Below are 21,189 nucleotides of genomic sequence, written 5' to 3' on the forward strand. Positions count from 1 at the left end.
TTCCTTCCACTGACACCAATGATGGGGCACTATTCCTTCCACTGACACCAATGATGGGGCACTATTCCTTCCCCTGACACCAATGATGGGGCACTATTCCTTCCACTGACACCAATGATGGGGCACTATTCCTTCCCCTGACACCAATGATGGGGCACTATTCCTTCCACTGACACCAATGATGGGACACTATTCCTCCCACTGACACCAATGATGGGGCACTATTCCTCCCACTGACACCAATGATGGGACACTATTCCTCCCACTGACACCAATGATGGGACACTATTCCTCCCACTCAACAGCGTGTTCCTGTGCGTTTCACATGCACTTCCTAGTGTGAATGGGCCCAAAATTGTTGTGTTCAGGAAAAATCATTTTAGTGTTCACTATATTTACAAAGTTACATAGTTAGTGGGATATGTGTTTTTTTTTTTTTTTATACATGGTTAGCATATCCCCCTTATGTATATATACATGGTGATCATACCCCCCCTTATGTATATATACATGGTAATCATATCCCCCTTATGTATTTATACACATGGTGATCATATCCCCCCTTATGTATATATACACATGGTGATCATATCCCCCCATTATTTATACATGGAGATCATATCCCCCCTTATGTATTTATACATGGTGATCATATCCCCCCTTATGTATTTATACATGGTGATCATATCCCCCCTTATGTATTTATACATGGAGATCATATCCCCCCCTTATGTATTTATACATGGAGATCATATCCCCCCCTTATGTATTTATACATGGAGATCATATCCCCCCTTATGTATATATACATGGTGATCATATCCCCCCTTATGTATTTATACATGGGGATCATATCCCCCCCTTATGTATTTATACATGGAGATCATATCCCCCCCTTATGTATTTATACATGGAGATCATATCCCCCTTATGTATTTATACATGGTGATCATATCCCCCCTTATGTATTTATAAATGGAGATCATATCCCCCCTTATGTATTTATACATGGAGATCATATCCCCCCCCTTATGTATTTATACATGGAGATCATATCCCCCCCTTATGTATTTATACATGGAGATCATATCCCCCCTTATGTATTTATACATAGAGATCATATCCCCCCTTATGTATTTATACATGGAGATCATATCCCCCCCTTATGTATTTATACATTGTGACCATATCCCCCCTTATGTATTTATACATGGAGCTCATATCCCCCCTTATGTATTTATATATGGAGATATAGGCGATACTTTGGAAAGCGTTCCTTGCAATGATCACTTCTCTTTTTTTTGAAAAAATAACAATATTATATTAAAAAGTCATTTTAGTGTATTTTTTTCCCCTAAAAATAAATATTTAATCAACAGGTGTGCAATTATTGTGCGAGGTACAAAATTGCAAATACATTTACCAGGGTCTCCGCTGCTTTCAGGAAATATATGTTTGGGGGAGGTTAAGTAATTTTATTGTAACGTGTGCACAAAAAAAAAAAAGGGAAAAAACTTTCAGAGGGGAAGTGGTTAATGGGCGGTGCAGAACAGAAGTCAGGGTCAGGGCGGTGGGCGGATCCCGGGGGGACGAGGACGTTGCAGGTAGGACCAGAGGTATTCATACACAGAGCGGACTGTGTTTGGGTGTAAACAGGAATTATTTGGGGATGTTCTATATACATTACAACATTTTCTGCATTCCAAGACTCTTTGCCCCATTCACACCTCAGCGTTTTGTAGCGTGAAGCTCCAAAACGTTGGGGGGAGGAGAAAAAAACAATTATTCTCTATGGAGACGGTTCACATCTCCACTCCAACTCGCCTGAAGCCAAACGCCTGAAGCTCAAAAAGTTCTGGAGCTTTTTTTTGTAGCTCAAATCGGGCAAATTTGAGTGTTTTGATGCGTTTTTACTCCCAAAGGATGAAAACGCATCATTCATGCGATTTTGAGCGCATTTGCGTGTTTTGTTGCGAATAATTGTGCAATTTTCTGCTCAAATAAAAAAAGGTAAAAAATAAAATAGCAATAATATATAAATAAAAAAATGTAAAATAAATACAGAAATAACAAAAATCATTATATAAACAAAAAATATAAAAAAATAATATGTAATAACACATACATTTTTAACTCCTAAACTTAAAAAAATATATAATTTGTTATTAATAAAATTAAAAAAATAATAATACAGAAACACCCCAAAAAATAAATAAATTACTAAATAATTTATTTAATAAATAAAACAAAAGAAAATTCAATAAAGTTAGTTTTGAAAAAAAAAATTAAAAAAAAAAAAAACTACTGACAGCAGTGACAGAACTACCAGGGTCGCAAAGCTTGCACTTGCGACTGGGCGCTGGTGTTCCGCCTTCTTGGAGGAAACCCAAGATGGTAGAAAGTTGGCCTGCTGCATGGCCGTAATAAAGCGTCCCACGATGGGAGTAAAAGGACCCCAGAATCAGAGGGAAGGGCCCCAGTCAGATGCCATTGGGGCCCTTCCTGATTTCTTGCATCGGGGCCCAGAAGGTTCTAGTTATGCCTCTTGTGCCTTGCAGCGATGGGGTTATGGGTTCAATCACCATAGGGTCTCAATGACCCTGACGGAGTTTGTTTGTCTACCATGTGTAGGTTGCATCCTGCCTACATGACATATAGAATCCATTGAAAAGAAAAAATAAAAGTCTACAAATCTGTACATGAAATATCAATGACAATATGGAACAGCAAGCAGGTAAAAAATGTGAAAGTCGTATCAAAATCGACCGGTAAAATGACTGAAAACGTATATTTATTGTCACACTTCTATTTCTTTTTTCACTCTGCAGTTACTCCGCACCCGACAGTTCTGCTAACCATCTCTCGTAAAAAGGCCGGCGTCTGCTTAATATCAGCAAGGGACGAGATTAAACATGAGGACGCCGAGACCAACGATGGAAGCTGAACTCCAGGCACATGAAAACCCCATTTAATCCAGTTATACATTTACTGAAAACCATTAAATGTATTTTTACATACAGCTAGAATAAGTACCTGAACCTCTCTTGGTATTGGCCTTACGTCATTCACTACACAGCAACATTCAGACTGAAGAGGGAGGGTCAGCATTGTAAGCCAACACAATGCTGCCAACACTGTGAACATGCTGGCAGGATAGGAAAGTAGAGGGGTGACCCCCATCAGTCTACTGCTGCTCCTTCATTTTCCAGTCAGCAGGATGGGAGGAGGGGGGGGGGGAGGGGTGTCCGGGACCAGCCTGTACTGCTGCCCAGGGGAGGACTGGGCAAGGTGGCAGGGGGGCAATTGCCCCCCTGGGCTGCTCTGATTCCCCGTAAAAAGGCTGCACTGCTTCTGCCACAGACATGCCTAAAGGATTCCTGGTGAAAATAACTAAAGTCCCCACTGCTGACCTACTGAATGCGGGATAAAGACAAGGACAGAGAGCGCAGGCCCCCCCAGCATGGATGGTGTATATGGTGTCTGAGCAGAGGCCAGTTCCATGCCCCACTGGAGACTCTCCTCCCCTATGCAGGCCTGACCGAGCTGTCCCAGCTCCCCTAACTGCTCCCCCAACCGCTGGCCAGGTCGGGAACCTGAATTTGGCCGGTGAGAGTACCTGGAGCGGAGCTTCAGCCTGGAATGGGGGTCAGGAGGAGACGGAGGAAGAGGGAGAGTGGGAGGGGGGGCCGAGTCGCTGCACCATGGGCCTCTGGTTTGTACCTGCCCCCTGGGCCAAAAGTTGCCAGTCAGCCCCTGGTCCAGCCAAGGCTGGTCTGGCAGAGGATAATGGCTGAACCAAATATCCAATTCTATAGCAGATTTATGTAGCTACTAGTCTGGCAGGGGAGGACTGGGCCAGGGGGCAGGGGGGCAATTGCCCCCTGGTCTGCTCTGATGCCCCATAAAAAAGGCTGCACTGATTCTGCCACAGAGACGCCTAAAGGATTCCTGGTGAAGAGAAGTAGAAAGTCCCTGCCACCAACCTACTGAGTGTGGGTTGAAGACAAGGACAGAGCGCAGGCCTCCCCCCCCCCCCCCCCCAGCATGGATGGTTTAAACTGTGTCTCAGCAAAAGCCGGTTTCATGTCCCACTGGAGACCCAGATTCAGCCGGTAAGTAGAGAGTATCTGGAACAGGGTTTCAGCTTGGAACGGGGGTCAGGAGGACAACCGAAGGAAGGGAGAGTGGGAGGGGGCTGGGTCGCTGCACCATGGACCTCTGGTTTGTACTTGCCCCCTGGGCCGAAAGTTGCCAGTCTGCCCCTGTTGTCTGGTGTGGAGGAATGAATAGGGAAGCAGAGAAATGGCTTTGGGTTATGTCCAGACTCTTCACTGCAAAAAAATCTCAGAAAAGGCAACAATTTTCCTGTAGCAAACATTGTAACTACATGTAACAGGACTGGATAAGACTGCAACAATGTTTCCAGGTACAGACCTTTACATGCAATTGAAGCCGCATGAGTGAGCATGCGACCTCCCCCATGGGACAGTGCTTAGGTCTAAGCAGCCAATAACCAGCCCTGGACGCTTTCATTTAGAGAGGGGCAGTGATATCATCCATCCAGGTAAGTTCACGCACCATCTAAAACTGGAAATCACCCGGGAAGGAGGTGGCGATAGCGCGCAGATTGAAAACAGTGGGCTATTATGGCCACTTATCGGATAATGGGCTCGTTTTTTTTTTTTGCCTGTGACCCAATTGGGAAGTTTTTACTTTATTTACGTCGCTATGATACCAGAGCAAGAAATAGGGGCTGCTGTTGTCACTGGGACAGCAATACATGGAAATCAATAAGTTAAAGTGGTTCTAAAGACAGAAGGTTGTTATCCTAATGCATTCTATGCATGCAAAAAACTTTGTGTGCGGCAGCCCCCCTAATATTTACCTGAGCCCCATCTCGATCCAGCGATGTCACACAAGAGCCTCGGCTGTCCAGAACTCTCCCCTCCTGATTGACTGAGACACAGCAGCCAGCACCATTGGTTCTCGCTGCTGTCAAAGTCAGTGAGCCAATTAGGAGAGAGAGAGGGGGCACGGCCGAGCCGCGGCTCTTTGTTTGAATGGACACTAAGAGCAGTGGCTCAGCTCAGATACCCCCATAGCAAGCTGCTTGCTGTGGGGGCACTTGGAAGGTGGGAGGGGCTAGGAGCTCCAGCGAGGGACCCGAGAAGAGGAGGATCCGGGCTGCTCTGTGCAAAACCAACTGTACAGAGGAGGTAACTATAATAGGTTTGTTATTTTTAAACCCCCCCCCCCCCCCCAAAAAAAAAAAATGAGTCTTAAATATCACTTTAAAAACAAACATGAGAGGACATACCATTTTCAACAGGAGGAACACTGGTATGTACTATCCCAAGGATATAGATTTGCATAGGGGAATTTTAGGAAAAACTTCCTGAAGGTGAGCTTACACTTTAACTTTTTCCCTGCTCTCTTAAAAAATAGTTTTTACTGGAGTTTGGCTTTAACCAGTTGTGGACACTGGACATGCTATACACACCCCGAGTACACCTGCACTTACCACTGTGAAAAAGACAGCCAGGAGTGGACAATGACACATTGTTTATAAACATTAATCAGACATGAGATAGAGAGATACAAAGTAGCATTGTTTATAAACATTGATCAGACAGGAGATAGAGAGATACAAAGTAGCATTGTTTATAAACATTAATCAGACAGGAGATAGAGAGATACAAAGTAGCATTGTTTATAAACATTGATCAGACGCGAGATAGAGAGATACAAAGTAGCATTGTTTATAAACATTGATCAGATAGGAGATGGGTAGACACACAGCAACATTACTACTTTTGTATCTACTATGTTTTATTCATCTGCAGATCATTGGGATGAGCTTGAATTTGTAGATCAGGGGTGTTTAACGCAATTTAATTTCGGGTCGCATCAGCAGTATGGTTGCCCTCAATGGGCCTGTTATATCTGGGGTGCACTGTGTACAGATTGCAGGATTCAGGAGTGTGTTATGTACAGAGTGCAGAATTCAAAATTATGCTATGCAAAGGGTTCAGGATTACAATATGTACAGATGCAGAGTTCAGGAGTGCGTTATGTGCAGAGTGCAGGGTTGAGGGGTCAGCTATGTACAGAGTGCAGGGTTTCAAGGGTGCACTACACACAGAGTGCAGGGTTTCAAGGGTGCACTACACACAGAGTGCAGGGTTTAGGAGTGCATTGCATACAGAGTTCAGAGTTCAGGGGAAGGCCACATGACCAGGTTTGACACGTGTTGTAGATGATGTCAGGTAAAAGCACATTTTTTTGCAATTTATTCCTTGCTGAGCTTTATTAGCTCAGAAAAAAATCCTTATTAACCCTTAGGAGACACCAATCATCCCTAAACTATTATTTTCATGGATGATTGTTTTTGTTTATTTGTATTTAATAACCAATAATATTTAGGTCAGTTTCACATCTTTCTGTGTCCACCTGCCTTTTGCAGTTGGATTTCCCTATATTGCACCCCCCAGTGACTGCTCCAGGCCTTTCAAACAGAGCGTGCATATCCTCCCCTGGCTCCGCCTAACCTTAACAGTCGATCTGAGCCATTCAAACTCCAAGCCTGCACAATGTGCGATCTCCTTCGCTACCTGAGCACACTGTGCACGTGTGGCGCTTTAACAGCTCTGATCGGTCAATAGGAGGCGCAATATAGTGAAATTCAGCCTGTTTTTCAAAAGGCAAGATGGAGAGGTATAAAGGGGACCAGCACAGCATTCTTTTCTGTAGAAGACCCAAAAAAGCTGTATCTGTAATGGGAGGACCCAACAGGAGGAGCTCTGGTATGTACTATTCATTAGATATAGAATTGCATAGGAGGATTTTCTAAAAACCTCTTTGAAAGATGAACTTACACTTTAAGTAATTGCAGACTTTGGGTGTGCTACACATGCCCCAAAAAAACGTCATCATTGTATACAGGTGGTGTGTAGCATGTCCAGGCTCTCTGCCCTGCTTCTGGGATCCCCCCCTCCCAGTATACAAGAATTGTTGGCTTTGATTAATCACAGGCAACATTGAGTCCCAGTTCACACTAAGGCGACCTGTGAGGCGACCTGGTCGCCTCACAGGTCGCCGTAGGTCGCCTTCCATAGGGAAGCTGTGGACCCGTTCTAATAGGAGCGACACAAGTCGCTCCGACTTAGAAAAAGGGTCCGGAGCTTCTTTGGGGCGACCAGGAGGCGACCGCCATAGACTTCAATGTTATCAAGTCCATGCCGGCCGCTCTGAGTTCGCGGCGCGCTGCTCGCACCGTGACCTCGGAGGTCGCCCCTGGAAGTAGCGTCGCTTGTATGTAATCAGTGTTTATAAACAATACTTGCTCAGAAACAATGACAGTATAAAAAAGATACAGTGTAACATTGTTACTTTTGTATCATTCTGTTCAATCGCCTGCAGATCAAAGGGATGAACTTAGATGTGCCAATGATGTCAGTTATAATGCGATCAACAAAGTTAAAAAAAATAAATGAATAAAAATGTTTATTAAATAAAACGTTACTCTGTTTAACTCCTCCTTAATCAGCCCTAATTAACTCCTTATTCTTCTTTCTTTAACTATATTTTCCTGCTGCCATGACATAAATCTTTCCCCTAGTTTGTAGACGTGATAGCTTTTGCTCAATCCAATCAATATACACTTATTGGGATTTTATTTTTTACCAAAAATATGTAGCAGAATACAAATTTGCTTACATTGTTGAAAAAAATAGATTTTTATTTATTTTTTTTAATCAATGTTTTATAGCTGAAAGTAGAAAATATTGTTTTTTTTTTTCAGAATTGTTGCTCTTTTTTTTTTATAGCGCAAAAAATAAAAACCGCAGAGGTGATGAAAAACCACCAAAAGGAAGCTCTGTTTGTGGGGAAAAGGGGCATACATTTTTTTGGGGTACAGCGTCGCACGACTGCGCAATTGTCAGTTAAAGTAATGCAGTGCAGAATCGGAAAAAAATGACCTGTCATTAAGGGGGTAAAACCTTCCGGTCCAGATGTAGTTAAAGCGGAGTTCCACCCAAAAGTGAACTTCTGCTCATTTGCTTCCTCCCCTCCTTCCGGAGCCACATTTGGCACCCTTCATGGGTGAGGGAAAAACGGATACCTGTTTTTGACAGGTATCCTTCCCCACTTCCGGGAGACGGTGCCGTGGCGCTGTCCGTCGGAAGTTTGCCCCCCCCTCCTTCCCCCGCCGCCGAGCCAAATCTGAATGAGCAGCGCGCTTCGCGCCTTACGGACCCGCGAGGCTTCACTGCCGGTTTCCCTCACCAGCAATGGCGGCGGCAGCACCCGACAGCCGATGGAAACAAAACATCGGCTGCGGTGCCGACATCGCTGGATTCCAGGACAGGTAAGTGTCCTAATATTCAAAGCCAGCAGCTACAGTAAGTGTAGCTGCTGACTTTTAATTTTTGGAGGGGGGGGGGGAGGCTGGAACACCGCTTTAAGTAACGACAAAGGTTTTGGCGAATAAACAGATCCATTGTAGAATTGTAAAAAATTGCTCTGGTCCATAAGGGGGGGGGGGGGGGGTGTAAAGTAGTTCAGCAATGAAAAAGTTACTGCACAATAAAAAAAAAAAAAAATTAAATAAATAAAAAAGGTCCATAGCAGGAATGTACCCATCACATAGGGATGTACAGAGGGGCGAGCGGAGGAGGTTAAATGTCTCTTGACCTGTTACGGTATTGAAACTTTTAAATCTCCATCATTGCATATCATCATCATTGGATATGCCATTTATATTTTATGTTTATTGATCCAGAATAAAACTCTGGACAAGATTCAAGAACAGTTTTGGCTTTTCTAGGCAATGTATAAAATGTAACAGGAAAAAAAAGTTAAAAATTAAATTTTCCCGCAGTAAGCTGTACATGAAAAAGTTTGACTCCTGGTTTTTACAAACTCCCGCGTGGCTTTTACAATTAGCGGAACTCTGACAAACGCTATCTTTAGCCATCTTCGAGTTCTCCTGTAGAAAACCAACTCCAACCAAGAGTTTAGAAATTTAGGGCACGGGAACACGTGGGAGGGCCAAGTATCCGGCCAAGGACAATAAATAAAAGATTTAAAGACTTAATTTAGCTTATCAGGTCACCTCCGCCAGGCCTGACCCATACGGGACGTCAGAATAAGACTGCTCTGATGTCGCTGTTTCATTCCTGTTGCCTGGCTGAGGGAGCTGCTTGCCAGCATTCATAGGAACCTGTTAACCATATTAACGTATATCTAAAGCCACAATAGAGAGCGAGCAAGAGAGAGAGAGTGAGCAAGAGAGAGAGCAAGAGCGAGCAAGAGCAAGAGCGAGAGAGAGCAAGAGATCGAGTAAGAGAGCGAGAGAGCAAGAGCGAGAGAGAGCAAGCAAGAGAGAGCGAGCAAGCAAGAGAGAGCGCGAGCAAGAGAGAGAGCGAGCGAGCAAGAGCGAGCGAGCAAGAGAGCGAGCAAGAGAGCAAGCAAGCAAGAGATGGAGCGAGAGAGCGCGAGCAAGCAAGAGAGGGAGCGAGAGAGAGGGAGCGAGAGAGAGCGAGCAAGAGAGAGAGAGGGAGAGCGAGCAAGAGAGAGAGCGAGAGCGAGCAAGAGAGCGAGAGAGCAAGAGCGAGAGAGAGAGAGCAAGCGAGAGAGAGCAAGCGAGAGAGAGCGAGCAAGCGAGAGAAAGCGAGCAAGCAAGAGAGAGAGAGCGCGAGCAAGAGAGAGCGAGCAAGAGAGCGAGCGAGAGCGAGCGAGAGAGAGCGAGCAAGCAAGAGAGGGAGCAAGAGAGCGCGAGCAAGCAAGAGAGAGAGAGAGCAAGCAAGAGAGAGAGAGCAAGCAAGAGAGGGAGCGAGAGAGAGGGAGCAAGAGAGAGAGAGCGAGAGCGAGCGAGCAAGAGAGCGACAGCGAGCGAGCAAGAGAGCGAGAGCGAGCAAGAGAGAGAGAGCGAGCGAGCAAGAGAGAGAGAGCGAGCGAGCAAGAGAGAGAGAGCGAGCGAGCAAGAGAGAGAGAGCGAGCGAGCAAGAGAGAGAAAGCGAGCGAGCAAGAGAGAAAGCGAGCGAGCAAGAGAGAAAGCGAGCGAGCGAGCAAGAGAGAGCGAGCAAGAGAGAGCGAGCAAGAGCGAGCGAGCAAGAGCGAGCGAGCAAGAGCGAGCGAGCAAGAGAGAGCGAGCAAGAGAGAGCGAGCAAGAGAGAGCGAGCAAGAGAGAGCGAGCGAGAGAAAGCGAGCAAGAGAAAGAGAGAGAGAAAGCGAGCAAGAGAGAAAGCGAGCGAGAGAGAAAGCGAGCGAGAGAGAAAGCGAGCGAGAGAGAAAGCGAGCGAGAGAGAAAGCGAGCGAGAGAGAAAGCGAGCGAGAGAGAAAGCGAGCGAGCGAGAGAGAAAGCGAGCGAGCGAGAGAGAAAGCGAGCGAGCGAGAGAGAAAGCGAGCAAGCGAGAGAGAAAGCGAGCAAGCGAGAGAGAGCGAGAGAGAGAGCAAGCAAGAGAGAGAGCAAGAGAGGGAGAGCAAAAGCAAGAGCGAGAGAGAGAGCGAGCTTCTCTGCCACATCGGTTGTCATTACAAGACAGTCGACCGTCGGCTATGGATGCCGGTACCGGGGTGATGCCTCTAGCTGCAGGTATCACTTCTGTACAAGCACTTTCCCGAAATTGTGCCCCATCATTGGTGTCATTGAGAACAACTGCGCCCCATCATTGGCGTCATTGAGAACAACTGCGCCCCATCATTGGCGTCATTGAGAACAACTGCGCCCCATCATTGGCGTCATTGAGAACAACTGCGCCCCATCATTGGCGTCATTGAGAATAACTGCGCCCCATCATTGGCATCATGGAGAACAACTGCGCCCCATCATTGGCGTCATTGAGAACAACTGCGCCCCATCATTGGCGTCATTGAGAACAACTGCACCCCATCATTGGCGTCATTGAGAACAACTGAGCCCCATCATTGAGAACAACTGAGCCCCATCATTGGAGTCATTGAGAACAACTGTGCCCCATCATTGGTGTCATTGAGAACAACTGTGCCCCATCATTGGTGTCATTGAGAACAACTGTGCCCCATCATTGGGGTCATTGAGAACAACTGCGCCCCATCATTGGTGTCTTTGAGAACAACTGAGTCCCATCATTGAAAACAAGTGAGCCCCATCATTGAGAACAAGTGAGCCCCATCATTGAGAACAACTGAACCCCATCATTGAGAACAACTGAACCCCATCATTGAGAACAACTGAATCCCATCATTGAGAACAACTGAATCCCATCATTGAGAACAACTGAATCCCATCATTGAGAACAACTGAACCCCATCATTGAGAACAACTGAGCCCCATCATTGAGAACAACTGAGCCCCATCATTGGTGTCATTGGGCCCAATTGTTGGTGTCATTTGGAGAAATTGTGCCCCACCATTGGTATTAGTGGGAGGAATTGAGCCCCTTCATTGGTATCAGTGGGGGAGAATTGTGGATCCAAGGGACAGATAAAAGCAAGCAAAGGGCCACATCTGAGCCCCAGGCTGCAGTTTGGAGACGATTGCTATACAGCTTCTGGGTCCGAGGATGCAGGTTGGGCACCAAGGGTCCCTCACTGTTTGTCTTTCCTTCATTAATCAAAAATGTAAGTGGTAGGTTCATTGGCTCTACCTTGTAAGCCGGCAGTGAGGACATTAGAGTGTAAGCTCCTCTGCAGCAGAGTCAGACGTCTCAGTGAACTCCTGCAATCCAGCTTGGGTATAAATAAATGCACACACAAACCAATTCACAAAACCATTTTATAGTGCTGCCATTGAGCTCTATCCATAGCGGGGTGGAGTCACGTGGTCCGGTTTTGGGGACACACACAGAGCTTGTAAATTCTGTTCTCAGCTTACCTGGAACCTCTGCACCAGCTGTACGGCCTCGCTGTCATTCTGGTCAGCCTCCAGGATGACGTCTGTTAGCTTGTGGATAATGACGTCCAGCGGGCCCTGGTCCTCGATCGGTTTGGCCAGATTAAGCTGAAAACAAAAAAAAACAAATATGTTGATTGCCATTATGATTAGGAATCGGGAAATAAAGAGCACCGGTCATACAATGGGGAAGGTGTATTTTTGAACAGAGCTTTTTTGCTTATTTTGTCATGCAACAAAGCACCCATTTCTTTAGCTAGTTTGGGGTGCCATTAATTCTCAATAGACCCTAAATGCGCGTTTTTGGCGCATTTCTGAAATACGCATTACTAATACATTGAGGTGTGAGCGGGGCTTTAATGGGAACACAAAGTGTAGCTAAAATCTTCTCCAGTCTATCTAGATATTTAACCACTTCCTGTACTGCAGGTGAGCGGACGGTGTAGGCAAAGCGAAGCTCCCGTACATTGCTGCCTACTTCTGGGATTAGGAATGATTCACTGCCGGGACCTGCTGATGGGCTGTAACCAATCATAGCCAAGAGCTCTGTGTTGACAAACAATACAAACTTCTGTACAGAGCGGGCGATCATTTTATTATCCCTGCAAAGCAGGGATGAGAAACAAAGAGATCTCCTATTAACCAGTTCTGGACCGGAAGGATTTGCCCCCTTATTGACCAGGCCATTTTTTGCGATTCAGCACTGCGTTACTTTAACGGACAATTGCGCGATCGTGCAACGCTGTACCCAAATAAAATGAATGTCCTTTTTTTCCCACAAAGAGCTTTCTTTTGGTGGTATTTGATCATCTGTGCAATTTTTATTTTTGCGCTAACACCAAAAAAAGCGACAACTCTATAAAAAAAAATATATATTTTTCACATTCGGCTATATAACATTCCCAAAAAACATAATTTAAAGATCAAAAATTTTCATCCTTTTAGGCCAATTTGTATTCTGCTACATATTTTTTGAAAAAAAACAAAAAAAACAACAATAAGCGTATTTTGAATGGTTTGCGCAAAGGTTATCGCGTTTACAAACTAGGGGAGAGATTTAGGTCATTTTTATTTATTTTTTTACTAGTGATGGCGGCGATCTGCGATTTTTTGTGGGACTGCGACATTGCAGCGGACAGATCAGACCCCTAACTGACATTTTGGGGGGGGGGGGGGGCAGTGACATTCCTACAGTAATCAGTGCTAAAAATATGCTTGGTTACTGTAATAATGACACTGGCAGGGAAGGGGTTAACCTAGTGGGCGATTAAGGGGTTAAATGTGAGCCTAGGGGAGTGTTTACTAACTGTTGGGGGGGAGGGGCTTGTAAAATGATCATAGAGACCTGTAATCCTGTATAGAAAGATCACAGGCGCTCTGTGATCATTTCAGAGAGAAGAACGGTCAGCTGTGTTTACAACATCTGCCCGTCCTCTCTCAGCGGGGAGCGTTCGGCTCAAAGCTGTTCGGCGGCAATCGCGGCCACTGGCCCCGTTCTTCAGCATCCCCGCTGCCTAGTGGGGGCGGAAGCGTGCTGCTGGTGGAGCGCTCTCCTCGGTGGCAATCGCGGCCGCTGGCCCCGTTCTTCAGCATCCCCGCTGCCTAGTGGGGGCGGAAGCGTGCTGCTGGTGGAGCGCTCTCCTTGGCGGCAATCATGGCCGCTGGCTCCGTTCTTCAGCATCCCCGCTGCCTAGTGGGGGCAGAAGCGTGCTGCTGGTGGAGCGCTCTCCTCGGCGGCAATCGCGGTCACTGGCCCCGTTCTTCAGCATCCCCGCTGCCTAGTGGGGGCGGAAGCATGCTGCTGGTGGATCGCTCTCCTCGGCGGCAATCGCGGCCGCTGGCCCCGTTCTTCAGCATCCCCGCTGCCTAGTGGGGGCGGAAGCGTGCTGCTGGTGGAGCGCTCTCCTCGGCGGCAATCGCGGCCGCTGGCCCCGTTCTTCGGCATCCCCACTGCCTAGTGGGGGCGGAAGCGTGCTGCTGGTGGCGCGCGCTCGCCCCCCCCAGCACCAAACGTGCCACCGACGTAGGGCTACATCGGTTCACGCAGGAGGGCCAGACTGCCACAGTATATGTGCGGCGGGCAGTCCGGAAGCGGTTAAAAGCAGCACACATTACACATTGTTAGGTACATATTTAACCCCTTGATCGCCCTAGATTAGAGCTGCACAAATAGTAAAAAAAAAAAAAACCCCAATCTCGATTCAACCCCCCTCAGGATCTTAATCCGGCATCTCCATGATTCATGTAACAGGTGCAGAGCCTTTCTCTGCTCAGAGCTGTCAAAAAAAAAAAAAAGTAGCTGGCAAAGTTTATCACAACATTGCTCAGCACTGAGATAAAAAGAAACATTGTATTATTTGGCTTTAGATCAAACTTCTGTCTGTTAATGAGGGCAGTTTAACCACTTAAAGACTAAGGGTCCTTTCACATTGTCCGCTCCGTCGGCGGAGTCCGTTCTGCTCAGCGGGGGATCGATCTGCCGATTCCCCGCTGAGCAGACGGATGACAGCTGTGTCTTCGCTCTGTGTGCAGAGACGGAGCTATCAGATTAGCGCTGTCCTCTATGGGAGATCGGATGAGAACGGACCGCCTGTCCGTTCTCAGCCAATCCAATCCGATCCGCTGGACGGATGGAAAATAGGGTTTCTATCCATCCGAATTTCACGGACAGGATTGGATCGGAGAGCAGCGGGTGTCAGTGGAGATGTCTCTACTGACATCCGCTGCCCCATAGGAATGCATGCAGCATCCGATCAGATCCGCCTGAAAAACTGACAGGCGGATCTGATCGGATCGTTCGTGTGAAAGGGGCTCAAGCCTTTTTCTGACACTTGCTGCTTACAAGTTACTTCTGGACCGGAAGGTTTTACCCCCTTAGGCTTCGGTCACATATTGGCATCCAGGGTCGCGGGCAGAATTGCCACGCTTCTGCCCACGATCCCAAACCATTGCAAATCACAAGACGCTCGTGTGATTCCTGTCACTTGCAATGGCACCCAGTGCTGTATCTTGGCCTAGGCCGACAAGGCCCAGGCCTAGGGCGGCCCTTTTCGGGGGGGGGGGGGGCAGCAAAAAAGCTGCACCCCACACAAAAAAAAAAAACACAGCCCCTCCCGGCTCCCACACGAAAAGGGTCCCTGCCGGCTTGCACTACACTTTTGTGTTTGCTGCCCCTGATTTTTTCACTTATTTGTATGACGATGGACTTCCTAGTCAATTTACAAATAAGTGAAATAATTCTATGATTACAATCAGTGGCTGCAAACACAAGTCCAAATATCTTAAAAGAAAGGAGTAATCTTACTAATCCAGTGACATAAGGCTGAACTAATGGGCACTGATAAGGCTGTACTAATGGGCACTGATAAGGCTGTACTAAAGGGCACTGATAAGGCTGTACTAATGGGCACTGATAAGGCTGCACTGATGGCCACTGATGGGGCTGCACTGATAAGGCAGCGCTGGTATGCTGCACTGATGGGCACTAATAGGCTTCACTGATGGGCACTAATAGGTTGCACTGATGACCACTTATGAGGCAGCAATGGTGGGTACTGATAAACTGCACTGATGGGCACTAATGAGGCTGCTCTGATGGGCACGAGGTGGTACTGATAAGCTTCACTGATGGGGCTGCACTGATATTCTGCCCTGATGGGCACTGATATGTTGCACTCATGGGCGCTAATAGGCGGCAATGATGAGGCTGTGCTGATGGCCAATGATGAGGCGGCACCAATAAGCTGCACTGATGGGGCTGAACTGATAAGGCAGCACTGATATGATGCACTGATAGGCTGCACTGATGGCCACTGAGGCAGGATGGGTAATAAACAGGAAGGGGTATTTCATTTACAGGAAGGGGTGGGTCATAGTTAAATTAGGGGGTGCACAAGTTTAGTCAGGACTAGGGCAGCACAAAACCTAAATACACCACTGATGGCACCCCAAACATGACACGATTTTGCCGCGATTGTCTCCCAATGAATCACGGTAAAATCACCTAGAGCAAATAGGGGGTTATATACCAAGCTGAGGACAGCCCATGGGCGTAGCCAGGTGTTTTTTTGTTCTGCCTTACTCCTGGATGAGGCAATATAACCCAGGAGTTATGATTTATGGAGCGCTATGTCCTTTGATGAACAAAAGAGAAAATTTAAATTCCAGTATATATATATATATATATATATATATATATATATATATATATATACATACACACATAATGCATTGTTTCACACATACCGATCAATACATTTATTAGGATTTTTATTTTTTACCAGACATGTAGCAGAGTACATTTTGGCCAAAATTTATGAAGAAATTTTATTTTTATTTTTTTCATTGGACGTGTTTTATAGCAGAAAATGTTTGATTTTTTTTTTCATTTATATTGCCGAAAAAAAAAAAAACCTAGTGGTGGTTGAATACCACCAAAAGAAAGCTCTATTTATGTGAAGAAAATTATATAAATTTAATTCGTGTACAGCGCTGCATGACTGCACAATTACCAGTTAACCGCTTACAGACTGACCGCTGCATATATATACTGCGGCAGGCTGGCTGGGCTGCGTGAATCGCCGTACCTGTATGACAGGTTGCAGGAGCAGTCCTGGGGGCACACCGCCGCTGACGCACGTCCGCCCCCACTAGGCAGCGGGGATGCTGATCAATGGGACCCGGCAGCACCGATTGCTGCCGGGAACCCGCTGAGAGAGGACGGTCAGCTATTGTAAACACAGCTGACCGTTGTTCTCTCTGAAATGATCACAGAGCTCCTGTGATCCTTCTATATAGGATTCACAGGTCTCTGTGTTGATTTCACAAGTCCCTCCCCCACACAGTTAGAAAACACCCCCAGGCTTATACTTAACACTTTTATCGCCCCTAAGTTATCCCCTTCCCTGCCAGTATCATTATTACGGTAACAGTACATATTTTTTAGCACTGATTACTGTAGAAATGTCACCGGTCCCCCCCAAAAGTGTCAGTTAGGGGTCCGATCTGTCCGCCGCAATGTCGCAGTCCCGCTAGGAATTACTGATCGCCGCCATTACTAGTAAAAAAAGAAAAAAATGAAATAAATCTTTCCCCTGGTTAGTAGACGCGATAACTTTTGCGGAAACCAATTAAAATACGCTTATTGGGATTTTTTTTTTTTTTTTTTTTTAGAATTGTCGCTCTTTTTTTGTTTATAGTGCATAAAATAAAAATCGCACAGGTGATCAAATACCACCTAAAGAAATCTCTATTTGTGGAGAAAAAAAAAAGACATCAATTTTATTTGGGTACAGCATCGCATGACTGCGCAATTGTCCATTAAAGTAACGCAGTGCCGAATCGCAAGAAAAGACCTGGTCATTAAGGTGGCAAATCCTTATGATCTAGAAGTGGTTAAAGTAGCGCAGTGCTGAATAGCAAAAAAATTGCCTGGTCGTGAAGGGGGGTAAAATTAAAAAAAAAAAAATGGTAAAATCCTGCCTGGAGCGCAGTGCTAAATAGCAAAAAATGAAATCTTCTGGATCTGAAGCCCATAAACAATGCAGCATAAGTTACATATGTTGTTACAATGTTACGTAATGGAGTTAAACATCTTAAAAAGAAAATAAAGATCCAGTGTCCATCAATCTCCAAGAGAATCTACTGGAAGTGACCAGTGATGGACCAGGGGGGTTGGGGCTGACCCGCCATGCAGAAGACATATGCCGTCTCGCAGGCACTGGGTACTGTAAATGTATTTTTAGGATGAAATCACAGACGGAATGGGAACCGCGTCCTACAAAAACACATTTTAGGAGAAATCCCGGAGGAGACCGCGTCCACCCACACAAACATTTCAATTTGTTTAGGAAAAGAAATTCGATGGCATTTCCCAGCCCCCCCCCCCTGGTCTGCCGGAGACCGCGCATTTCACAGAGCTCCCCGCTGTCCACCCCACCAGACGCATGACCACATCTGGGCAATGACAGCGCGGTTCTCATCTGTCCAAGCTTACCGCCAGCCCTCGAGGACGGCCAGAGCATCAAAAGAGCACCTGTCACCCCCCGAGATCAGAATGTATGAGAATTTTTGAGTAAAGTATTTATATTTTGTACAATGTGAAACTTAATAAAAGTTTTAAAAAAAATGTATTATAATTATTATTATTATTCAATATCATTAATAGAATTCTGCTTAAAGTGGAACCGATGGCCATCTTTACCACCAAAGGGAGCAGAAGACACCATAAGAGGCCTGGTAACCCCCCCACCCCCAAAGCTTCTTCTGTGTGGCCCTATGGAACTAGTTTCACTTTGTTAGTAGGACCCTGAATCGCTAAACCCTGGGTGTCCAAACTGCAGCCCCACGGGCTGGATGTGGCCCTTTGCTTGCTTTTATCTGGTCCTTGGGCCATTATTCCCCCCCACTGTCAACAACGGTGGGGCATAGCTCCTGCCACTGATACCGACAGCTGGGCACTTTTCTTCCCACTGACACCAATGGTGGGGCACTATTCCTCCCACTGACACCAATGATGGGGCACTATACCTTCCACTGACACCAATGATGGGGCACTATACCTTCCACTGACACCAATGATGGGGCACTATTCCTCCCACTGACACCAATGATGGGGCACTATTCCTCCCACTGACACCAATGATGGGGCACTATTCCTCCCACTGACACCAATGATGGGGCACTATTCCTCCCACTGACACCAATGATGGGGCACTATTCCTCCCACTGACACCAATGATTTGGCACTATTCCTCCCACTGACATCAATGATGGGGCACTATTCCTCCCACTGACACCAATGATGGGGCACTATTCCTCCCACTGACACCAATGATTTGGCACTATTCCTCCCACTGACATCAATGATGGGGCACTATTCCTCCCACTGACACCAATGATGGGGTACTATTCCTCCCACTGAGACTAATTATGGGGCATTATTCCTCCCACTGACACCAATGATGGGGCACTATTCCTCCCACTGACACCAATGATGGGGCACTATTCCTCCCACTGACACCAATGATGGGGCACTATTCCTCCCACTGACACCAATGATGGGGCATTATTCCCCCCCACTGAGACCAATGATGGGGCACTATTCCTCCCACTGAGACCAATGATGGGGCACTATTCCTCCCACTGAGACCAATGATGGGGCATTATTCCTCCCACTGACACCAATGATGGGGCACTATTCCTCCCACTGACCCCAATGATGGGGCATTATTCCCCCCACTTAGACCAACGATGAGGCACTATTCCTCCCACTGAGACCAATGATGGGGCACTATTCCTCCCACTGACACCAATGATGGGGCACTATTCCTCCCACTGAGACCAATGGTGGGGCACTATTCCTCCCACTGACACCAATGATGGAGCACTATTCCTCCCACTGACACCAATGATGGGGCACTAGTCCTCCCACTGACACTAATGATGGGACACTATTCCTCCCACTGACACCAATAATGGGGCACCATTCCTCCCACAGACACTAAGAAATGTTCCACTCCCGCTGGACACACTGTGGCCCTCCTAAGATTGTAAGGAAAGTAAACTGGAAGATCCAAGCACTGCCAACTGCTGTCCTTTCTTTCCAATAAGTGGTCAAGAAGGGCACTTTCATTGGACGAGGGGCTGTCAGTTGGTGGAGTTTAGTCAGGGCAACAAAGTGAAACTAGTTTCAGAGAGGCACACAGAATAGGATTTCCTAGTTAATAAAGGGAATAGGAGGCCTTTTCAGGTGTCTGCAGGAATGTTAAACATTGGAAGCAGGTTCCCTTTAGGAAAAATGTATATTTGCACCGTAATTTAGGTTTATTTCTTTGTCTGAGGGCGACTCAGAGGTAAAACCGGTGCTAATGTCTGAGAACCATAAACTGTCTTCCAGCTCCCGAGTTTGCATAGCAGAATCCGATAAGAGCCCAGCAGCTACAGTATCTTACAGAAGTACATCCCTCACATTTTTGTAAATATTTTATTCTATCTTTTCATGTGACAACACTGAAGAAATGACACTTTGCTACAATGTAAAGTAGTGAGTGTACAGCTTGTATAACAGTGTAAATTTGCTGTCCCCTCAAAATAACTCAACACACATCCATTAATGTCTAAACCGCTGGCAACAAAAGTGAGTACACCCCTACGTGATAATGTCCAAATTGGGCCCAATTAGCCCTTTTCCCTCCTCGGTGTCATGAGACTCGTTAGTGTTACAAGGTCTCAGGTGTGAATGGGGAGCAGGTGTGTTAAATTTGGTGTTATCGCTCTCACTCTCTCATACTGGTCACTGGAAGTTCAACATGGCACCTCATGGCAAATAACACTAAGGATCTGTTGCTCTACATAAAGATGGCCTAGGCTATAAGAAGATTGCCAAGACCCTGAAACTGAGCTGCAGGACGGTGGCCAAACCATATAGCGGTTTAACTGGACAGGTTCCACTCAGAACAGGCCTCGCCATGGTTGAACAAAGTAGTTGAGTGCACGTGCTCAGCATCATATCCAGAGGTTGTCTTTGGGAAATAGACGTATGAGTGCTGCCAGAATTGCTGCTGAGGTTGAAGGGGTGGGGGGGGGTCACCCTGTCAGTGCTCAGACCATACGCCGCACACTGCATCTAATTGGTCTGCATGGCTGTCGTCCCAGAAGGAAGCCTCTTCTAAAGATGATGGACAAGAAAGCCCACAAACAGTTTGCTGAAGACAAACCGACATGGATTACTGGAACCATGTCCTGTGGTCTGATGAGACCATGAGAAACGTATTTGGTTCAGATGGTGTCAAGCGTGTGTGGCGGCAACAAGGTGAGGAGTACAAAGACAAGTGTGTCTTGCCTACAGTCATGCATGGTGGTGGGAGTGTCATGGTCTGGGGCTGCGTGAGTGCTGCCGGCACTGGGGAGCTACAGTTCATTGAGGGAACCATGAATGCCAACATGTACTGTGACATACTGAAGCAGAGCATGATCCCCTCCCGTCAGGGACTGGGCCGCAGGGCAGAATTCCAACATGATAACGACCCCAAACACACCTCCAAGACAACACCTGCCTTGTTAAAGAGGCTGAGGGTAAAGGTGATGGACTGGCCAAGCATGTCTCCAGACCATTGGCGTGCGCAGCCTATGGCATTTGGGTGTGCACCTCAAACCAAAGCTCAAACACATGTGCGTATATATATATATATATATATATATATATATATATATATGAATATATACACACACTTTTATAAATAAATGTAAACTAAAATATAATCTACGGGGACACTTCTAAAGGGGGATCTATGGGGATCCTGGCCTGCTCTAAA

The 21,189-nt window shown here is 46.4% G+C and overlaps 1 protein-coding gene across 2 annotated transcripts in view; it reads right to left on the reverse strand.

Moving 5' to 3' along the window:
- The window catches only part of ITPK1 (inositol-tetrakisphosphate 1-kinase), a 255,430-nt gene that overhangs the window by 105,910 nt on the left and 128,331 nt on the right, over positions 1-21,189 (reverse strand). For both annotated transcript variants that reach the window (XM_082275448.1, XM_082275449.1), the window contains exon 4: positions 11,858-11,983. In XM_082275448.1, the coding sequence (XP_082131574.1) occupies positions 11,858-11,983 (126 nt within the window). The remainder of the gene's footprint in view (positions 1-11,857; positions 11,984-21,189) is intronic.

This window comes from Pelophylax lessonae (genome assembly GCF_965119305.1).
Source record: "Pelophylax lessonae genome assembly, chromosome: 13".
In the NCBI taxonomy this organism is placed as follows: domain Eukaryota; kingdom Metazoa; phylum Chordata; class Amphibia; order Anura; family Ranidae; genus Pelophylax; species Pelophylax lessonae.